Below are 23,082 nucleotides of genomic sequence, written 5' to 3' on the forward strand. Positions count from 1 at the left end.
CAGTTTTTCTCATCTGCATCTGAGAAGCAGATTAATTATGGGAATTGGACAGGAGGATGGGTGATTCCTTTCAACTTGTGGCAGGATGGGGCTGGATTTTATTGTTTGTTTCCTGGCCTGAGTTTTGGAGGTGAAAGTATAGTATTTCCTATTTAAAGCGTAAATTTTCTTACATTACTTCAACAAGGGCTAAATTCTGGCATTGTTCTCTTTAAAACACATTCTAAAAGCTGCTTAAGTCATAGAGTGGCTGCAGCTATGCTTCCAAGAAATGTAACGAGTTTATCTAAAAAAAACCCAAACCAACAACCCAGCAACCTTCTACTGGATTAGTAAGTTGAATTAGTTCAGAAAACTTCTGGCGATCAGCCGGGCGAGTTCCAGGAACAGCGTGGGTTTGCTTGCTGGGGGAAGGGGGATCGCTGGGTCCTTCCCTTACACTGGTGTGTGGTGGTGTCAGCTCTGCTGGAACTACAGCCAGAGCACTTGGAAGGGTTTGCATTTCATCCCCAAATGTGCAGTGAGTAGTTACTGATAAGCAGTTACTGAAATTGCTTTAAGCAGGCTGTATTTGTATACTCTTTTACAACACCATGCTTGGGGTGGTAGTAGCGCATGTTAGTTGGGACCAGTTAGTTGGCCACAAGCTCTGGAATAAAGTCTTTAGCTTGGGTCTTGGTGGTTGGGACAGGAAGCCACAATCATTGCTGCAGCTGATCATGCAGACCACATCTCACAGCGCAGTGTCTTGTCTTTGTTTAGACATTTGCTGATAGTGGTCAGAGCTGGGTGCATGGGCTGCTGTACTGGGGTAAGCTAACTGGTTTGGCTGTCCATATTCGAGTTATGGCATAGCTGGGATTCGCGGTGGCTGCCATCACATGATTTTGAAGCCGTTTTGTCTGTCACGGGATTGATTCTTGTTTAGTTTGTCTCTCTAGCCTGGCATAACAACTACTACATGGTTGCCTTTGCTGTTCAGCTTTTCCGAAGCACCCACACAAACTTGTAACTCAGTGCCACAAATGCGCAGTCTAGTTAATTCTAAGGGGCAGTATTGGTTTTGAAGAACAGAGAAGCGTCAAGGATTTTCATGCATATTGTCTTCTGTCAGAGTTCACCATACCAGGTATTGATGGTCTGGACATTGTTTTTATCAAGCAGTGACACAAAGCATGACTTGCACCAATACTTTGATAATGAGAAAGCGCAAGGTTTTGAATAAATACCAGTCATTGGAATACATTAAAAAAGTAGCCGAGTGATTTTTTTTTTTTTGACCCCTTCATCTGAACTTCCTCTAGGCAGACAATGTGAAGTAAAAATACCAGTGGCTGCTCGGTACTGGTACTCCAGCAGTTGCTAGGTCTAGCAAATGACTTATCTTTTGTGCCTTGAATTTTTCTGTATCTTGAATAACAATCTGTCCCTGCCTCACAAGAGAGCTGAGAGCTTTTACGTGTCCTGTATTCTAACCACCTTCTCAACATATTGGTTAAATTTTGGAAAACTTTTAAATGTCTCCTTCTCAAAGTGTTTTAGAAAGTAAGCCAAGCTATTTTACATGCTTTCTATATATGTGAACCAGAGAACTTCATGATTTTAAGAGCATCTAATTGCACTTCGAATTTTTAAGGTATCATTTTGAATGTAGTCTTTCTATTTTATTGCTTTTGTAGTCTGATTTTTTTGCATTTAAAAACATGGATTAAAATATAATGCCTTCAGAACCTGCTACTACATTTCTTTTACCTGGAAGTCTATGCCTGCATTCACCTGTTTGTTCATGGTTTTCCTATTTCTAATAATGCTCTTCCACTTTGCTGAGAAAAGTCAAAGCTGCTGTTAAAAGGGAATTCCTGTCGTCAAGTGTTGCTCTTTGGGGCTCCCCACCCCTTCCAGACTCAAACTCGAGTGAGGAGCCCTATAGCAAGACTCCAAGACTTTTTGATGCAGCTCTTCTAAAGCATTGCAAATGTTTCTTTTGAAAGGCTGTTTAATACGATAAATATACCCAAGCTCCCCATTCCTCTGCAGTTACTCACAATGTAAAACTGTCTTGCCAGGGATTGGGTTACGGCCCCGAGCTGTCTCCCTGCGCGTGAGCTGGAGTTGCATTTACTCCTGGAGGTGGGGGAGAGAAGACTCACTTGAACCTAATGACATTTTTGGAGTTTGGATTCAGGGATTCTGCAAAGAGGCTGCTCAGATGAGTCTGCAAGCAATTCCCCTCATTCATTTAGGGTACAGCAAAAATCAAGGATTTGAATTCAGCATCTTATACAGGTATTAAGAAAAAAAGGGCTGGAGAGTGGTGTGTCATTCTGCAAATGAGGGGTCTACAATTTCTCTTAAGCTGAGTGAGACATGATTATCACGTAAAGTCCGTGTTCTCATTTAGACCCGCCCTTACGGCTATCTTGCTTTTTATTTCCATTTGCCAATCCTCTGGGAATCTTCTGCTGCCTAAGCCAGGAAAGCCTGCAGCAGTTCTAGTTATTTGGGTAAACGGGGCGTGAGGAAGGACAGAGGAGGTGCAGACTCCTGTTCTCTGCAGCTGCATTGGAGGAAATACTGTAGTTTGTGCTCAGACATCTCATCCCGATTGCCCGGTGTGCTGTGACTGGGCTATCGGGGACATGTGGCAGTAGAGATGCTGGAGGCGATGGGACTCTCTGGCTGAATGCTGAAGGCGTTTGCTCTATGTGGTGGCTGGATGAAGAATCCTGTCTCCAGTGTCGCTCGCTTTCCAGATGTCCCATGCAAGAAGCCGAGCTACAGGCAACGTGCGGTTTGATGGATGTGCAGATGTGGCTTTCAGCTGTTGAAAATGAAAGGCTGATATCTGAGGCATTTGAAATATCTTGCCTTGGTTATTCTTCCATTTCCTCCCCAGCAGTAGATGAGATGTAGAAGAAAATTTGACCACCGTTCTTTTGATCTACTTACTATTTGCTGTGTCAGCATGGCTTAATAGCTCATCCTCAGTTGTTGAGAGAGATGAGCTGCATATGGAAATCTGAGGTACTTTTCTCTCTTCTGGCACTGATGCTGTCATCTTTTTGCTGACTGAATGTGCTTTGTGACTCTAGCCCTCACACAGGCTGGAGTTATGCTGGACACTCAGTAGTAGAAGGCTTCTCCTTAACAGAGGAAAGCAAATTTAGATTTCTTTAAATTGCTTCACTTTAAAAAAAAAATAAAATTAAAAAAAATTCTAGACCTCTTATGAAGAGTGGAAAACCATTTACTGCTCAAGGAGAAATTAGCATTGAAAGCTGCTTGATGCAAATGGGCAAATGTGAATATGTTAATGCCTTGTCACGTAGGTTCGTCCAGAACTAGTTCATGATATGTTCTGCTTCACTGTGCCACCTTAATCCAGGAGCATTTTTGAGATGCACAGAAGGCACACAAAGAGGAGAGTGAACAAAGAATATATTTTTGATACACATGGGAAGATGCATGTAAATTGCTTTTTTTCTTTTTAATAACTTTGTTTATTTAAGGGGGCTGAGTGAAGCTCAGATTTATGGAAAAGGAGGTTGATGTGTGCATCAGTACAAAGGGGCTCCCATGTTACCCATTCCTGTTCTGTACCTCCGAACCACGTTGCGATCCCTAGTCTGGCGTTACTGCTCTTTCTCAGACAAACCTGGATGTGGGAAGCTGAAGAATGTGCCCCTGCGGCTGCAGAGGAGGCTGTTTCTGCCGGAGGATACCGCATTTGCAGGGCAGCGAGTGCTGACACGCAGCGATGGTGAAGGAGCCTGCGTCGGAGCCCTGGAATGCGTGAGCTGTTCCTCGGCCTGACAGAGGTGTGGGCCGGGGAGATAGCGCAGGAATGTGCAGTATATAACTTGGGAGATTATTAGTTTTTTTCAGTGCAGCTTGAACTGCTAAATGGGACTTAACCTGAGGTATTTTCCTGCTCTTTCATCTTGCTGATTTTCTTGGTAAAAGGGATTTTTCTGAGCAGTTCAATGCGTTGGACATCAGATGGAGAGTCCTTGTCCCAAGCTGTTGAAATGACTAGTAGAGCTTTGGCAGACGTTGGGAACTACCTTGAAGCAATGCAGTTTGTATTTAGGGGCACTCATACATAGCTAATGTATATGCAGAGCCATGTGTGGGATTTGAAGACCGGAATCCCAAGGACCTCACAGTTAATAATGTTTTTTGGCGAAAGGGAGGGAAGGGAGAGAGAGGCAAACTAATGCACCTGGAGCTCCAGATGTCTTGGAGTGCTTTATAGTAAAGGTATGGAATGTGACATCATTCTTTAACTGTCCCTCCTCCACAGGAAAATCTGTATAGAAAACCCACTTGATTGTGAACACAAATGTCCTTCCATACTGGGGAGGACGTGGATGTGGTTTGAGTAACCCTCTGGCCTGAATGTGATTTCAATTGAGCATGTAATTTTTGGGCTGCCCTGTGGGGGGAGGAGGACTTCATCCTTCTGTCTCTCTGTCTCACGTTTGCATGCAGCTTTACCAGGTATTTGGCCAGGTTACCTCTGCCCGTGGAGTACCCAGGCATGCACAGCTTGGGATGCACTGTGCTGCAGCAGACAGGGAGTTAGGGTCGTATCAACTGTGTGACAGCACCAGCGTAGAGATGACAACCCAGGAGTGTCTGGGTTGGTGGAGTTTTAGCAAGTATCCCTCACTCTTCCACACCCCGCTGAACAGCACTCTGTTGATAGAGGGGGAAATACAAGTTTCTTTATGCACAGCCCACGCCTGTGAGCAGGCTGAGCCCTGTTGAGTCTTTGGTAACCGGACTCTGTCATTCCACTCCATCCACGTGTCTGTGAGTTGGCACTTTGTCTGTGGGTTGTGTTGGTGGCTTCTTGTGGGGGTGAGAGTGGAAGGATGGGTGATCCTGTGGCGGAGCACGGGAGAAGATCTAGCATAACCCTGTCCGGTTTACTTTGTTGCTACAAAATGGTTAAATCTGCTCTCTAGAGATAAGTGAATCTCTGATCTTTTAACCTTGGGAGAGTCTGCCTCCTAGAGCTGCATCTGTAGTATTTTACAGAGTATTTGGGGCAGCAGTAGAACTGTGGTGAGGTCACTGTGTGTGGTTGTTTCCAGCGTACTGGGTGATGCTGCGGCGTGTGCTGGCGTGAAGATGCACGTCTCCGTGCATTCTCCGTGCATTCATTCTCTAAGCAATCCTGCTTCAGCAGGGGAGTTGGACTAGATGATCTATATGGTCCCTTCCAACTCTAAAAAAAATTCAGTGAAATTCAGTGAAATTCAGTGGCACCGGCAGAAAGTTTCTGTGTGCCTAAAATAGGGGCAGGTTCCCGACTCAGCGGGGATATGAACAAGTGAGGTGAAGTTACTGCCAAGTTAGCCATTGCTGTCGGGTTTCATCTTTCTGTCCATGTAAGGATGCGGTGGTGCCCTCTGATGGCTGCTGGTTGTGTGCACTGGTCTGCGTCAGCGCCTTGGGATGATCCAGTCAACTGCTTCCTACAGGTTGGGAGGGACTAGCTGGTTGATTTATACCTCCTGTGGCACTGTCCCTCAGGAGTCGCCTTGGGAAGGAGCACTTCATTACCCAATAAATCGATTGAAATGTAATATTTCTGTTTAAGGAGCGGTCACTGTAGTGAACTCAGTCCTGTAACGTGAGGTGCAGTGCTGCGCAAGGCACAGCATCTTCCTTGCAGTTCATCAGGTTACAGTCCCGTTGGTGAAAGAAAGAAAGAGAGAGAGCAATGGGTCATCTTTTCCATCAATAAATTGCCCTTCTTTCCACCTCCCATCTATATCTCATGTTGTCTTCTGGTAGTGTTAAAAAGGTGCACAAACGCTAAATGATTGCACAGTACTTTGGGAACTCTTGGGATGAAGTGCTGGATGGAAAACAACATGTTAATCCATTTGGTCGGGTTTTGAATCATTGCCTCCAGTCGGTCTGTGGACTGTAAAACCCCTTGGGCTGCCCTCCAAGGGGGAGCAATTTCCAGCCTGTGCCAGTTGCTTCCCTCTGGCAGGGGGAAGCCCAGCAAGGTGGCATGGACTGAGCGGTCACCGTGTCACCACCGCTCTCGCCCTGCCCTCCTCGGGGCAGTTCTGGTGCCAGCGTTGGACCCTTTGAACGGGCACAATTCCGCAGTCCAGCAAAACTTCAGGAAACTGTGTTTATTGATAGGATTGGATTGGAGAACAGGTTATGTGGCTGGAACCCGCAATGGGGATGGATGCTAGTGGGGAAGACCTTCTCTCTGTCGCAACAGTGAGCTTGGACGGAGAGACTGGGGCGTGAGGAAGGGTAGACCGTGGGTTTGTAGAACATGGGGGTGAGCAAGCACAAGGAGAGGTCCTTTGCCAGCCAGAAACCAGTGTATGTGCCTGTCCTGCTCCTGGCTTGCTCCTTTCCCTCTCCTGCCAGGTGGGGTGGTGCCTTCCTGCAACTGCTTGGGTATCAGTTGTAAAGTTAAAGTGCAGTTTGAGTAACCGAGTGATTCCTCTCCAGCCTTTTCTCCTCCCTCCGCTTCCTGTTCCTCAGCTCTGCCTTGTTTGCTCAAGTCAGGAAGGGGGAGGGTATGGGGGAAGTTAATCATTAAACTGTAATGTCTTCTCCTTAACTCCTTCGCAGCCTGGGGGCAGAGTGCTCCTGGCACTTCCAGACCCCTCTTCTTCTGCAGACCTGTGAAAGTAAACCAGTAAATCTAGAAATCTAGCGGAACTCACTTGTGTGCCGTTAGTAAAAAGCAGTGGATTTCTGTCCGATGGCTCATTCAGCAGAGTGCTGAGCCGAGGAGGAGAATTTTGTGGCGAGATGGTTACATCTGCCCGTCCTGCAGCGAGGGCTGGGGGTGGAGGGTGGAAAACTGGTTTGGGTCCCCTCTGCAGGGCTGGAGGAGCCCAGCACCCTCATGGGATTTTCACTTCCTGGTGGAGTTTGATTTGCCTTTGTCATTGGTGGGGAGAAGCAAAAACCACACCTTCTCGGATAGCACTTCTCTTGGAGGTTGTGTGCACGAAACCTCCAGTCATAGGACCTGCCTGGTTGAAGGAATTGCAGCTCTTCAGCAGTTCCCTTGAGGTATGTGCCTTTCACTCTGGAATCCACCAGCTGTTCTTCTGCTTAAAAAGAAGATTAAGTTCATTTTCCCCCAGCTGCAGAAAGCTTGGATCCCTTTGGAGAAACTGCTACTGGGGTATTTTGGCCCCTGTAGGAAGATGCCTGCGACTTAACTGGTTTCGAGCATCTTTTTGGCTAAATGAAAGGTGTATAGAGTTAATTTAACACAGTATTTAATTTGCTAATGGCTGCATTCTGTTCTCTGAGGGCAGGATTGCTTTTAAAATCTTCTGTGATGCTTTGGTTTGTGGAAGAGAGTGAATATAAAAGCAGCACCTTCCTCGTCTTGTAATGCAATAATACCGTCCTCCATTTGACCCTTTAGTATATTTTCTTGAAGGGTTGCTAAGTGCTTTGGCTGGTGTGGTTTGCTGTGCTCAGGAAGCGGCTTTGAGCTGGCAGGTGCTTGCCCTCTCAGAGCCGGTAGGCAGCCATTAGGGCCAGCGGTTGCTCGGTTGCTATTCTGGTGCCACCTGATAACTTCAGCTCCTTGTCACCCTGGTGGAGGACACTGAAAGGTTGGCTACGCTCAGGCTGAGCCCTTGCACCCCAAACCTGAGAATCAAGTACCCGCTGTGTGCGGGAGGAGAAAGGCAAATGCTGCTAACTGGGGTTGCCTGAAGACAGTGGCGTCTATGTGGAGGGGAGGGAGATCCGGGGGGTTTCCGAGAGCCTCCTCTCCTAATTCTGCTGAAGTTGTGTTACTGGTGCCTGGCTGAATTCCACATCTCTGAGGGGACCTGCCAGGTATGTCCTGATGCTCTTATAATGGAGAGTGCCGATGTCCCTAGTGAACCAGCTCCTCTCTAATAGCCTTAAAGAGGTGTGCACTAGAGCTGCTGCCCCAGTGGAAAGCTGGGCACCCGGCCAGCGAGGCTTTCTTTGGAAAGTGAGTACAGTGCAGACCTGCAGTCGCTCGCTGGAGTTTCCCCCACCGGGGACTGCAGTGGGCTCCGCAGGGTGAGTTCACAGGACAGAAGGTCCAACAAGTCGGGATTTGCCTCTGAGTCACCGCAGAGGAGTGGGGCGTTGGGAATGGGCAGAGGGCAGTTTGCAGGCAGAAATCCAGAAAGACGGGAATGCCTTTTCATGCCCCATCTTTGAAGGAGAGCATTTTTCCTGATTTGAGATTTCTGAGAGGTGCTAAACATGTGACGTGGGTTCCTCTGCCTGGCCGGAGTGCCGGTGTTTCTAGCTGGTGGAAGTTTTTCTTCAGGAATTTGTGAGCAGTCTCCACCCAGCAAGTTGAGAATTGTTTCCAGGAGGAGAAATGGCGTTTACCTGGCAGCATCTGGAAACCAGTTAACTGTTTGTGTGATATACTAAGGGGGATTTTTGTTAGGAGAACTGAAGCACATACTCCTGCTGTGCCGATGGACTAATTTGAAAGTTTCATGCTTCTTCCATTACCTTAGACTCTGGAGAAAACCCCTCCCGAGATCTTGTTTCCTTCAGAAAGCAGTGCCTGCGGCCACAGCAAATCACTCTGTGATGATGTGGGGCCTGTAATTAGTCTGTGTCAATATCCTGTTGCCAGTCGACCTCTGGGCAGGTTTCTCCTAGGTTGCTCTTCTGCACGGTGCAGTGAGACTACGGGTCCCTGCTGTTGGGTGGTTTTCCAGTTACCAAAAAAATCTGAGACCGACACAGTTTTTCTGGCTGCTTTGTTACCTCTTGGCGTTTTCTTTATACTAGAAGTTTGATTAACCCACTCAGTCCTGGGCTGCAGTAATGTTTTTTGGGGTATTTAGTAGATCACCCTGGATGAAAAGTCTTCCCAAAGACCTTCTGATATGCGTATCTTGAATGAGATGAAAGAGAAAAAACCCTAGTCCAGGATTTTTTCTTCTTTTCCTGCAGACGCCTTATTGGCAGACCTGGAATCCACCACTTCACATATCTCCAAACGGCCAGTATTTCTAACAGAGGAAACGCCTTATTCCTATCCAACTGGAAACCACACGTACCAGGAGATTGCTGTGCCACCTCCAGTGCCCCCGCCACCTTCCAATGAGGCCTTGAACGGCACTGTGATTGACCCCTTAGACCAGTGGCAACCCAACGTATCCAGATACGTCCACCAGCAAGTAAGTGAATGTGTGTGGGTGGGGAGGATGCATGCTTGTTTTGTTGGTGCAGTATCTCTCAAGGAAGTGGACGAGGGGAGGGAATAGCAAGAGGTGAGGATGAGTTTCGCTATGAACAGAGTGGGGAAATAGGGGGAGGTGTGGGTTTTTCATAGAACTAACTGGTTGGAGCAAATGGCAGAAAAGAATCATTGTCATTGTTCCGACAAAATGGTAGTGTGATGAGATTAGTGTTAGTCATCTGTCTTGCAGCCTGTGGAAAGCAGGCTGGGGGTTTCCAGCACAGACCTACAACTCATAGGCAAATCTGAAGCAAGTGGAGAACAGTTATTCCTGGAATAGCTCATCTGATAGTGGCTGGTTAGTTATATAGCAGATTTTTTTTTTTTTTTTCCTTCTGCTGGGCTTTATTCTGTCCTTTCTGTGTGTGGGGTTGCAATGCAGGTAGTGTACGTATTCGTTTTGTATTCTCAGTTTCCAATGCAAATCTCATTTCCACAGCCTCAGTCCCAGTCTCCTATATACAGCTCTAGTGCCAAAAGCTCCAGTGCCTCTGTTCCTAGAGACGGGCTCAGCTCTCCTTCTCCCCGTGCCAGTGAAGAGGAGCACGTCTACAGGTATCTTGTCCCTGTTAAAAGATAAGCTTGACTCGCGACTCGAGCCTGCTGTGGCTCAAGCTGCCTTCTATAAGTAGAAACAAACACTGCTCTCTGTGTGTATGTTACGCTGCCCTGCGTGGGTTTTGATTACCTCTTTTGTAAGAGGCCACTGTAACTTTCATACTCACTTCAAAGATTGACCTGGCCCTTTGGTTTGCTCGGCTGCAGAAGAGGTTAAGGATCCATCAGACAGGACAGGATCTGGACTGTGTTGTGAAGGATGTGGTCCAGAGACAAGTGACAAATCCATCCCTCTGTTAAGCAGCCCAAAAGTTCTTTAGGAGGTGGGTGGCCTTTGGGTCAGTTATCCCGGGGAGCTCAGTTACCTGTGGCCGAGCAGGATGTGCAATGACTCGAATTTTCAAGTAAATTCAAACTCCTTAAAACTTCAATCTCAGTAGATGATAGATAGATAACTAGTTTATACTCACAAAGGCAGCTGCCCTTATGCTGAGAGGTTGGAGTAGCCTGTACAGTAGGACAGACCTTTCAGCTGACATGGGGATGGGTGAGGAAGAAGCTGTCAGACCTTCATCTCTGATGGCCCTCTACAGTGTGCTCTGTCCTGGCTACCTTTTAACAGCGTGGAGACTGGTGTTTCTCTGGTGCCGTGTTCTAACCACGCCTGGCTCTTTGTGCTGAGCAGGAAGTTGCTTTCCACCAGGACTAATTCTGAGTAGAGGCAGGCATATCCAGAGATGGCCCAATGGAGGCAGTAATTGCAATTTTTTCAGATGGCTGCATGCAATTAGTACAAAATGGAGGTAATTACAGCCATAAGTTCTCCTGTATAAGGGTCTGGCATGGTTTGGTTCTGGTGTGAGTCGTAGCTTGTGTGCTTGAGTCGGGTTGAAGTGTGCCCCGCTCAGATTGAATATGTGGATTATTTTTTTTCAGTCTGGAGAGAAAGATAATAATTGCCTTTATGGAATTTCATAATTGTCACTGGTGTTATAGGTGTCAGAGTCCTAAAGCCTATTACATATTAACTTTCTGAGCATAATGTGGTAGTGTGCACAAGACAAAAGTTTCCATTTTGGATTTGGAAAGTAACTTTTTGATAAAATAAGAACTTCTGGAGCATTAGAAATTATTTTTCCATTTGTAGAACTAGGAGAAAATAATTTCCCTGTCATTGACGATGGGAAGACTGTTATTACAGTGTAATTACTATTAAAAAAATCACTGCATTGGTGCTAAGTTTTGCTTTGAAACAGTTTACAGTTGTGTGTTGTAGATGGGATCACCCATACCGGATAAGCAATAATTACAGCCAGTGTTTCATACACACTTGTCCACAGGTAAAATTCTTTCAAGGCTTGTGTATTTAACACAGTAGAAAATAGTTTCAAATTACTTTCTTATGAATTGATTAGAGTTCCCCAAAGTAAAGGTTTGAGGACTTGAAAAGAGACCTTGAGTGCGGTAAGATGCTACTACATAACCTGCTGCTTTTGACTTTCTCTTGATAGCTTGAGGTTTGTCCTTTGCCCCTCCAGTCTGTGCTTGCCCTGCATTCCCTTGCTTCAGAGGGAAGGGAATTGCTGCTTGATGTGATGTCAGCAGAAACAAGTCATTTTCCTGTATGCAAGCTAATGGTTCCGTGCTGTTCTGTGTGTCTTGGATCTGCAGACGGTTAACTCTTTGCTACAGGGCAGCGCGGCACACAGTCCTAAGACCTGAGGCCCTGCCCAGCAGTGCTATTTCTTTGTAACAGACAACTGAAGATGTGGTTAAGCGGTGGCTGTGTTGAGTCATTTCACAAAGTACACATCTTCTTTCCTCCAGAGCTAAAAGCATCAGCTTGCAAAGAATACAGTACATGTGTGAACTTTGTGAACATAATGTAAGTTTCCCTCCATCCTTTTGCTGTATCATGATGTAAAAGTTTCACACTTCCCTTTTATCTTTAGTTTCCCAAACAAGCAGAAGTCTGCAGAACCATCTCCCACAATGACCAGTTCCTCTCTGGGCAGCAACCTCTCAGAACTGGACAGACTTCTTCTGGAACTGAATGCTGTTCAACATAATCCTGCCAGTGGCTTCCCAGCAGGTAAGGAATAGCAAGACATTTGGTACGGGTGGATAGTTTAATTCTCAAAACAGTAGCCTACTTTTCCTTCCAACATCCTTGCTGAGGGAGACCCCTCCAGCCCTTGATCAGTGATTCATTTAGTACGGATGGGGTCTCTGGAGGTCTGTGGTGCAGCACAGGACCAACTTCAAAATTGGCTCCAACTAAAGTTTCAAAGTTAGATTACGTTGCTCAGGCCCTTGCGCTGTGAAGTTCTGAATATCCTCAAAGATGGATGTTCCACAAGGTTCTTGGGCAATTTGTTGCTCTTGTCTGTGGTTAGCATGTATGTGTGGACCCAGGGGTCTGAATGACTCTTTTCTGCTCCCCTTTCTTAAGATGAAGCCAGCCGAAGCCCATCACTACCTAGCGTGACTGGACCTCACTATGTTGTCCCAGAGAGCAGCAGCTCGGTAGGAGGGAAGGCTGCACCCCCTACAAAAGAAAAGCCAAAGCGAAATGGCGCACGTGGGATCGAAGATGTGCGTCCCAGTGTGGAGAGCCTGCTGGATGAGCTGGAGAGCTCTGTGCCAAGTCCAGTGTGAGTAGTGTTTTGGTGGCTGCTGGCTTGGGTGGGATGGGACAGGCTGTTGTGGGAAGAGTGACTGTAGTGTGGGGGCAGCAGCTGCAGGAGAGTGACAGGCAGAAGACGGGCTTTGTCTAAAGGGTCAGAAATCAAGCAGGTGCATGAAGATGCTGGAGCTCTTTTATCTACTCCTGGATGAGAAAATAAGTCATGTTATGAGAGGTGTATTGTTCAAACTCAGATTTAAAGCTGATCACAAATACCCACTGTCTGACAGAATGAATGTTTGGTCACTGTCCATTTCTTGATGGATGATGTGTGTGTGTGTGTACACACTTACCTTAGACTTGGCAGAGGCAGGGGTGGGTCTGGGGAGGGCTGGTCAGGGTGGGCAGTGCTGGTGAAACTCACTGTGCTGTGCTTGTTTGGAGGGACAGTGGCACTTGCAGTCTAGGAGTACTCTCCCAGGCTTAAATGCACTCTGTTTTTTTTTCTTTCTTTTTTTTTTTTGCCTTTTTCTTGTCAGCCCTGCAATCACTGTGAGCCAAGGTGAGGTGAGCAGCCCCCAGCGGGTCACCTCCAGTCAGCAGCAGACCCGTATATCTGCTTCTTCAGCTACACGAGAACTGGATGAGCTGATGGCATCTCTCTCCGACTTTAAGGTGCCCTATCATAACAACTTAATACTTCATCTTGTCCCTCCCCACCCCCAGACTCTCTTGCCTGTTAGCCACATCTGCTGACCTCGACTGGTCTCCGGAATGCCCTCTTTACCTCTTAAACTTGCTTTGAAAAACTTCCTGTGGTGGTATTTGTGCTTTCTGAGTGCTACTGCAGGTGTTCTCAACTGCCATAAATTCTCATCACTGGCAGGATAAGGCAGTTCGAGGGTCTGTTTTTCCTTAGGTTCTGCAGTTTGTCTGTTTGCCGACGATAATGAGCTTAGTTACTGCTCAGTACAGGGTGAATTATTTTGCTGTGCTGCATCTCAGTAAGTAGGGGAGCACGGAACACCAGTCTGCTTACTGACAGAGACCAGGCTCTTCTGTTCTGTGGGATGACCCTCCTCTTTGGAGTGTATTTTTACCCTGATGTGCTTTCCCTGAGGATGATGTTCCAGGCATGTGGTATGAGCACTGAAGCCTTCACATCAGACAGCTGGAGACTTCAAAGGTTTCCATTGTAAAACAGTATCTCTTCTGCACCTCAAAATGGGATTAAAGTCTGAGCTTCTTGTTGGGGCAGAGGATAGCAAATACTATTCAGAATCTTGTTTGGAAATCAAACTGTTGTGTTGCAAAAGAACTGCTACTTCGGTCATAAGTAGCACATAAAAGTCCCATAATAGGATAAGCTCAGGAGTAACTTGCCCATGGTCATTTGATATGTGAAGCACTTGGCTTATGTACTTGAATAACTTGTTCTTTGTTCGTGTAGGTATGTTATCATTCTTGTGCTAGATGATTAACCATGGAGCTTATTTTCATGAGACTTCATTTACCTATAATCATAGCAAAATGAAAAATATTTTTACTTCTTGCTCTCTACTTTGAGCTGGTTTGCTTTATAGCCTTACTGAATTATTCCCTTGAATTTCTTCTGAGAGATAGAGAAAGCAAATATCTAATACATTCTCTTTGTTGTCATTGTTGAGTTTGCCTTTCTTATGTACACATGCAAGTCTGCTTTCTAATACTAAGAAAGTCCCAACTCTCTGGTTTTTCCTCATATGGAAGATTCTGCTGATGCTTGATGTGTCTTGTCTGTGCTGAACTCCATCTCCTCCTACCATGACTTCAGGTGGGGCAGCCAGAGCTGAGGATTGTTTTGTGAGGAAGGTAGACAGGACGTTCAGTGATGGCTTCGCTGCTTGTTGTTCTCCCTGTGCCACCATTCACGTGAGCGCTTTGGATGTGTGCTGGGGGTTTCAGGAAGGTCATTACAATACCCAAAGTTTTGACCAAGTGTGTAGTCAAGAACCTAGCAGAGAGCACGCACTCTCTGTGGGACTTGCTGGAATTGAATTCAGTCAGCCATTTCTGGCACAGGTGCTTCATTTTGTGAGAAGCTAGGAGTTACTGTTTTCTCTAGGCTTACTGTAGTGTGTATTTAGTCAACTGCAAATATTGACACCTCAGTGTTGCCTTTTTTCTCCATATTAGGTCCTAGGGTAGAGTGCAGGATACCCACAAGTGTCTGGTTGAAAAACTGCGCTGTTGTGAGGCTGGAGAATTCCCACCTGCGCTGCTGGCATACCCTGCCCTGCTCTTTCCCCTGCGTGGGAGCTTCAGCGCCATGGCCTCCTGTCCCTGCTGCTTTTATCAGGGCTCAGAAAACAAGCTCAGGGTGTGGTTGCTGCCAGCAGCCTTTGCTCTTAGGTGAGCTCTTGGCACCTGAGAATGACCTTGCCCAGCACAGGTTTTCCTTGCAAGATACAAGGAGGGGACATTTTTAAGTGTGGGTGTTAAATGCTTTGCAGTCCTGAGAAAAGGCCTTAGAATCTTAGTGCAACTCCAGTAAAACCTGTGTGACAGAGACAGGCTGCTTTCTGTAATACTGCCCACCTTCCTGGCTTAGTTTCTGGTTGAGCTCTGAGAGCAAACTGAAACGCAGCAAGACTTTAAGATTTGGGATTTATAAACACAGCATTAGTGTTTTTGTGAGGCATTGAGCTCATCTGTATCTGAGTGTTCTTCTTGAAGCAAAAAGAATGTGGTTTCTGTGATCATTATCCTTTTGTTAATATTGTCATTGACTGTTTTTAACAGCTACTTTGCTTTTTCCTGTCCTCCAGGTTGCTTCATTCCTTTTTGTTTGTTTTAACTTCCTTTATTTGTGCCAGCTAGTGGTGCTAGCTTGTCTGCAAAAATGTATTTGTAGTCTGTACTAGTGGCAGGGTGTAAAGGAGAGAAGTGGAGTCTTTGCAAAGGTGAAAGATGAAAAGCTGCTGTTTGAGTACCAGAACGGTGTGTGGCTGAGGACAGAAAAACAAATATGATGTATAATTAGTTAGAGTTGGTACAACTAGAAGTTGCAGTAGATGGGGATGGAAGGAGCAAAGGCACTGATGTTTAATTTCCCTTGTACCCCAGAGTAAAAGGTGCTATTACAGGCTGATACATGACCCTTTTATCATCTTTTTGCTCACTTTAATGAGTTGGTCATTCTTTTTGCTTACAGAATCCATTTGATTTTGGTTATCTAGCTCATCAGTGAGCAGGCACTGAGATCACTTAATGCACTTGTTTTTTCAACCTCTGCTATTTCTGTGCAATATGATGCCTGCTTATTGCATAGCTAGATGCTCGTATTTAACTGTTCTATTACTGTTGAGCTTTCAACCGTTGCTCTTATTTTGGAGCTAGTATATTTTTAATAATCTGGAAATACTTGTTTTTGAGTGAAATGTTAGTCTTGCCTTGAAAATGACTGACTGCATTTTGGGAAGTCTGGAAACTAAGTGTGAACCACAGCATAAAACCAGGTTACTTTTACAGGTGCATCCAGCTTAGGCAAAATACAGGGGGAGAGCAATGTTGGGAAATTCCCTCATTTTAACTACTCAATGTACTTGTTAGTCCTTTTCACCTCTGCTGTGGCCGTGGGTCTTGCTGTGCTACTCAAGGACAGGAGCAATCTGTAATGAATTATGGTCCCCTGTTGCTCTTCCCTTTGAGCAGAGTCTCCCTGTAGCACTACTGTTGTGACTTCACAAATGTGTGTGTGCGTGCCAGCTCCTCACCCCTTGGGATGGGTCAGCTGAAGGTGTAGGTCTCTTTCATCTACTGGCAGATTTTGTGCATGTTCTGGTTAATTTTATCCTTTTATTCATGATAACTATCCTAGAATGGTAGATAAAGACTGAGGTACCCTGCATAGGCGTAGGAAGTTACATGCCCTGCTGCCTTAGAGCATGAGCATCTAATTTCTTGAGGCTTCTTTGGAAAATATGACTGAAATCAGAGCAGGTCTTGAGAGCTCTTGGATTTGGAAATCCTTTGTAGATGTGTTTTGAAAACTGGGAGGGCTCAGCATTGGTCTTAAGTTGACCTGCTGTGTGAACTGCAAGCCGCTGTTCTGATTTTCCCTTTTTAAGAAAAAGGAGTACTGCCAGTTTGTCACCTAGAGGTCAGCCAGGAACTGCTGAAAATGGGGAAAGGAGGACCCATGATCTTTTGTTTTCAAAAGACCCTGTAAGTCAAGGAGAACCAAAAACTCTGTATCAGTTGCTCTTGTTAGAGTGTATTTTGGATCAAAATTAATACTGATTTTATTACAATGTAAATGTGGAGTCTTTGGCCTAAGGGGAAGAGGCTAGTCTTGCCACCTAAGCAATGCTAACAAGGGCATGCAGTGACTGACAGACTCATATAGATTCCGTATGTGTCACATCCAAGGTGAGATTAGTGATGTGAATAGAACAAAGCCCATGTCATCTGTTCTTGCTGTAAATGCCCTGAAGCTTTGTTTTCATTGCCATGAACTCAGCCAACTGGAGCATTTTATTAGTGTATCAAGAAGAAAATGTCATGCTTTGTTCTATTCATTGATTGCTTTTTTTTCAGCTTTGAAATGTAAAACTTACACGTCTGACTATGAGTAAGTTGTTAATGTGACCTTTACTCATGGTCTAGACATTCCTGGGTTTGTAGCTGGCTTTGCAGTGGCCGCTGCGTCCCCTGTCACAGCTGCAGGTGAACACGTGAGCTATCACTTAAAGGGCATAGGAAAAGGATCTCCATGGCTGTAGAACTTCATCTCACACAAGCTCATGTGAGGATCAGCACAATGTCATACTGGATCTGCTCTTTAATATCTCATTTTCCATCTTTACTCTTGGAAGTAAGGCTTTGTATCAACACAGCTCTTTGATTTGAAGGTCATAATTGCTATAATGCTTAATTCTTTGCTTTTTTTTCTTCTCCTTACCCTCTGTCTTTATCTTTTTCTCTCCTTATTCCTTCTTTCTCCTTTTTGCAGACTAGTTCCACTATGTCTCTGATTCCCGAACCCTCCCTAGAACCGATTCCCAGTTCAGCAAGCGCAGACTCCAGCAACACTCCTCACAGCCCAACAGTGCTATCCCATTCCAAACACCCTTCTGCAAGTCACAGTGGGGACTCGGCAGTGCCGACATCTGCCCTCTCAGCAGTCCTGTGTGTTGAGGAAGGCAGTAACACTTCAGGTCATTCTGCTGCTCCTCCATGTGTGCCCTGTTTGCCACAAACAGTCCCTGTGCCCCCGCCACGAGTCTCTTCTAGTTACGCTACTCGTGGGCAGCAGGTGACCTCTGCAAGCTTAATTCGGCTGAGCAGAAAGCCTGACTCTTCTAGAAACACTTCCCAGGCTGTGCCAGCTTCCAGTGTGGAGCTTCTCTGTAGATCTGCTAATGTGGAGGCACAAGGCCTAGAGTACGATTTGGCAAAAGAGACTGAGAAGAAGGAGCAGAGAACCGATCCCCAAATCTCTAGTGTACCAATTTCAAACACGTCAAATGGTCAAGGAAAGGGGCAGACACATAAAGAGCTGGATCAGCAGGGAGCGTTCAGGGACAATTCAGCCCTTCCTTCCCAGTGTAGAAGTGTGGAAACAGCTTTAGATGAGCTGTGGGCCTTGGGGCTGCCTGTACGTGTGCCAGAGGTACATGCAAAGAAGGAGAGTGTTTTGAATCCTGTGTATGAACCTTCTGTTGTGGCCCTGGATCGGTGGGACGTCTTCCCAGACACTAAAAACCAGTTGGGCTTTGTAGTGGAGCAAGGACAGGAGCTAAAAGCAGAAGTACCACATGAAACCAAGGTAGATGACTCTCCTGATCTGGTCAAGAAGAGACAGGGCAGAGATAGAACTCCCAGGAAGGCAGGTACTGCTAACATGAACAAAGGCAGAGGAGAGGAGGAAAATGAGCAGTTCAGAAGTTCTGCAGTTGCTCTGGAATCTCCTGAAAAGATTTGGAAAGCTGAATGGGATCTGCCATGTGTCTCCAGACCACCCATTGAGAGGATTTCTGCATCAGGCCAGGCAGGCACTGAATGAATGTAGGAGTAGGACAAGTCCTAGCTAGGACTGTTGTGACAGTGTACTAACGTTTTGTGTGTGGTGTGAGTGTGCTCACCCACACTAACAGCATGCAGCTCTGAGCAATGGGACTGACAGCTGCATGTCATGGAGGTTTGAAATCCTCTGCTTCATCTTGTGGTCTCTTCTGCATGTTGGTCAGCAGTACAAAACATGGCAGTTTGTAGGGACTTCCCTGTGAAATGGACTTTTATTCCCTAACTGGGGTAAGACTCAGTCCACAGAGGCTTCTTAAAAGTCAAAGGGCTGTTTCATGCCACTGGAGGATGTTCCTGACTTGGGATGGCACCTCTGCTGGCCTTTTTAGGTCTCGTTGCTGGGGCTGGTAGTGCTCCTTCCAGTGCTGGAAGCCCGCTTTGTGCAGCAGACATCTCTGACCAAGAGTTGTGTCCTGTAAAGGGCAAACACAGTGAGGCCGCTCTGTGTCCTTGTGATGCTGAGGTTTCTTTAATGCTCACTGGAGTGGTCATGCTGCACCTCCTATCTTGGCTTCCTGCTGGTTAATCTTTCCCTTCCTTTTCTAGATAGTTATTTTTGGCTGCTGTTACTGTCCTTACGGGGTTTTTCCTTGCACTGAGTCACTGTTCTGGGCTGTGCCAAGAGGAATTTTGGCATTGTGGAATAAATGTCATCACTCTTCCTGCTCACAGTTGTCACTAATGGCTTGAGTTTGTGCTGTTGCATCTTGGGGCTTGCTCTGACATTGCTCTTCTCTGCTGATACTGTTACCTTTGTCATTTAGATTAAATCTTTAATCAAGAGGACAAAAGAGACTGCGAATGTGCATCCAATGTATCGTGACCTCTCTCCAAGGCGTAAACTAGGTCCTGCCATATTTCACAAGACTGAGTCCCAGGATCGCTTGATTGAAGAGCTGCAGGACAGACTGGGCATCGCTAAACAGGAGCAGGAAGAATGGAAAAGCCAGGATGACTGGCTGACAGAGGGGGTCATTATCACTGCCACACCCCAGGGGGAAGAGCAGAATGGTGGACAGCAAGTAGAGAAGGTAGAAAGCAGGGACATATGCTGGGAAATTCCAGCATGTCCCTCTGTCCAGGTAGCATTGAGTGGAGGTGCAGATTTAGTTTCTGAGTGTCCTAAGCAACATGAAATGAAGAACTAACTCCTACTCACCCTTGTCTGGCCTGAAAAGGAAACTGGCACTCAGGTCCTAGTTCCTGATATTTAGGAATCGGAGTGGGATCTGAGGGTGCTGGTGGGCAGTCTGCTACTGTCACCTTCAAATGTCCATGTGGGCATTGTTTTTAAAACCGCGCCTGTCATAGAGGTGTACTTGGTTTTCCTCAGTGCTGTACCTGTGCAGGAAGTGCTGGGTGTAAGATGATGCTCTTCCTTGAGCTACACAGGGAAGCATATTTTCTAGTTCCTTTTGCTTTCTTGCTGCTTTTTCCCCGTAGATAAGCACAGTGGTAACAACCAGTCTTCCTATTGCAGGAAGTGCTTGTTTGCTCCTCTTTGGATTTATTCACCTTTCTTCTTCCTCCGTGTCTTTCTAGGTGGTTTTTCCTCCAGAATCCCCACACCCTCCAAGGAGGACGGTCTCTGTTCCAGCCTCTCCCCCACTCCAGCCTTCCAAAGAAGCTGCAAAGACAGTCCCTGCTAATGCTGCTCCCTCTCATCTCTCTGGCCCTGCGCCTCTCCTCCCGCTCCCACCTCAGCCTTCCCATGTGCCATCTACCTCAGCTCCCAGTCCAGTCTCTTCCTCTTCCTTCAGCTTGGCTCCCCAGCCTCTCTTCCAATGGGAAACTTCTGATGATGATTATCATGAGCTTTCTGGTGTGGGCACCCCTCCTGAAGATCCTAGGCACTCGTGTTCTCCCCAGGCCTGGACCCCTAGCACCAAGACAGTTGTTTCTGTTGGCTGTCAGACTGAAGATGAAGCTTTCTTCCCACAGATGCAGGCAGGCTTCTCTCTTCTGGTTTGTGTTTTTAGGAGTGTTTTCCAGTCTAAATACTGCTCCCAGGTTGATAGCTCAGCAGATAAAACGTTCAGGTAAAGGCTGGTACTGAACTGATAGATAAGAGAGGAGGACTTGCTGATAATATCTAATCCCAGCTGTGCCTCTAGCACTGCAAAGTGTGTGTCTGTGCAATCACCTGCTGGTGTGTGAGTGGTTCCTGTCTGTCCTGATGATCACTTTATGCAGCAAAGACTCTAGTTCCCTCTGAGATGAAGGAGACAGTTCTGAAGCACAGGCTGCAAATCTCTCTTGGAGTGGGCAAAACTTCGACATTGGAAGGAGCAAATCAGCAGTAATTCCTGTGTTTGACTGTTTAGGCAGGTGTCCACAGTCCGAGTGGATTTTGGGGAGGAGATGGTATGATTAGGAGCTGTGTTCTGCATCTCCTGTCAGGGAAGGGCTGCAGCTCCAGGATGGTGGGAGGTCTTAAAGTATACGAGCGGTGCAGTGGTGTGTAATGTTATGTGTACAGGCATCTCTCAAGCTGTGAGTGAGGAAACATCTCTGCATTTTGAACTGTTGTACTTTTCAGGTGACTTCTGCTCCTCCCCTCGTCCGCAGTGCCAGTCTGCTGGCTGCTCATTCACCCCTGGGCCCCCCAGCCCCTGAGAAGGCAGGACCTCCTTTCTTTCTTCAGCATGGTGTGCTCTTCTGGTCAATGAGTGTGCTGCAGATGCTGCTGGGATCTGCTCCAAGAACTCCCAGCGCAGTTAATGTAGATGATACCCTGTCATGCATGGTTTGCTGCTCATAGAGCTCCTAACTGAACTCGAGAGATGGCAAATCTCATGGGTGAAGGCGGGAATTTGAAGAGCCTTTGCATGATGAGTTTATGTGGGTGCTGTGCTGAGCGTCCCCTGTAAACAGCAGGCATTCCATGCAGGAGGTGGAAACAAACCTCTTTCAGGTGGGGACTCATCTGTGAGCTGTCAAGAAGGCTGGATCCACAGGCCAGGTAGAAACTGTAGTGTGCACAGGTGGTTGTGCTGGCACTAAGGTCAGCTGTGGCTTGCAGGAGCGTGTGGTCCCTACAGGCAAGGGTGAAGTGCTCTGTAGCTGCATTCAGCACAATTCATCTCATCTCCTTTTTTTCCAGGTGGTATCTATCATTTACATGTGGCATTTGTGCCTGCCCTGCCTGGTGGCCACAAGCCCCTGGTTAGAGCGAGAGAGGATATGGTTCTCTTGACACGGTGCAGCCCTTTTCCTCGTGCTGTGCCATACAACAAACCCTGGCTTGGTCCTGGGACTCTGGCCTGGCTTTGTTTACAAAGGTCTGCTGTCTCCCTCCTGTGAGAAGTCTCCTTGCAGTGGTGTGCTTTGGAGACATTCACTGTAACTGTCAGGTAGCAAATAACTGCTGCGTGACGGGAGGGTTTGTTTTAGGCTGAGGACATTGGGGTGTGATGAGGCTGTTCTGTGCTGCTGGTCTAGGAGAGAGGCTGCAAGTTACAGGATGGCTGGGAGGAGAGAGAAGAGGAGACATTGTGTGTTAGGCTGCGTTGGGAGTCATGCTGCATGCAGGGCAAGGCTGATGAGGAGTGTGTCTTTATGTTTGTGCAAGAAAGCTAATATGATGTATGTCGTGACAATTTTTATACAAATGAGTGGAAACCAGGGTTTGTCATTGAGTAAACCAGTCTACTACAAGTGCGACCAGCTGCAGACAGGGAATAGAGGTCCTCCTGTGGCTGGAAGGGCGGGTTCTGCCAGGGCTGTGGAGCACTTCAGTGTGTCCCTGCTCCCCTGGCTGTGCTGGCAGCGGGCTAGTGGGTTGTCCTCAAGTGGAGATTTTATGTCTGTTTTAATCTATCCTCTTAGTAAGAGAACATGCTCCAGACCAACATCTCAGGGAGGGAGTTCTTTGGGTCTCTCTAAATCTGGCAGTAGCTATTGTGGTGCAAAGTCAGCTAAAAGAATGTGTATTTCATTATTGCAGTTTGTCTGCAAAGGGTGCTTTGGTAGCCAAAGAGAGCATGTACTTTATTTATAAGTTATGAACCTAAGTATAACTTTTCTACCCCTCCTCTGGGAAGCTTTTCCAAGCCACGTGTACTGTGGTGGTGTGAGTCTTGGAAATGGCCTCTGAGACAAGTATCTTAATCCCTTTCCCCTGACCTCCATGTATTTTCAGCGGTCCCACAATAGACGTGGCAGTCCTTCCATTGCAGTCCTGTCTGCTCGGGCTCTGCTGTGGACGTACTGCCCTCTCTGTAGGTAAACAGCAGGCAACTTCAAGGGAGTTATTTCCTTCCTGCTTCCAGTCGCTTAACTCAGATGGGGGATGAGAGCCACCTGATGGGGGCAAAGGAGACTTGGCAGAAAGATCCGCGAAAGATGGTGCAAAGGGAGGGAGGGGAAGGAAAAAAGGATTCTAGCTGAAAGGGGGGTGAGATGAGGAAGGGCAGAGGGATCTCTTATCAGAGAGGAGGGAGTAACAACTGAGAGGCAACAGCATAGAAATAGAGAGAGGTCAAGGGGAAGGGCCCCTCTGGATGGCGTCTCTGCTTTGTCAGCTGGCCAGGAGCTGGTGAGGTAAAGGGAGACTTTTGGCAGAGGCTCAGAGAGCACT

At 46.7% G+C, this 23,082-nt stretch overlaps 1 protein-coding gene across 1 annotated transcript in view; it reads left to right on the plus strand.

Annotated features, from left to right (window-relative positions):
* The window catches only part of PXN (paxillin), a 45,739-nt gene that overhangs the window by 16,784 nt on the left and 5,873 nt on the right, over window positions 1-23,082 (plus strand). Inside the window, exons 2-6 of the mRNA XM_074159864.1 lie at window positions 8,965-9,191; window positions 9,693-9,808; window positions 11,764-11,903; window positions 12,264-12,465; window positions 12,977-13,112. Of these exons, the coding sequence (XP_074015965.1) occupies window positions 8,965-9,191; window positions 9,693-9,808; window positions 11,764-11,903; window positions 12,264-12,465; window positions 12,977-13,112 (821 nt within the window). The remainder of the gene's footprint in view (window positions 1-8,964; window positions 9,192-9,692; window positions 9,809-11,763; window positions 11,904-12,263; window positions 12,466-12,976; window positions 13,113-23,082) is intronic.

The sequence above is a fragment of the Numenius arquata genome, chromosome 16, assembly GCF_964106895.1.
Source record: "Numenius arquata chromosome 16, bNumArq3.hap1.1, whole genome shotgun sequence".
Classification (NCBI taxonomy): Eukaryota; Metazoa; Chordata; class Aves; order Charadriiformes; family Scolopacidae; genus Numenius; species Numenius arquata.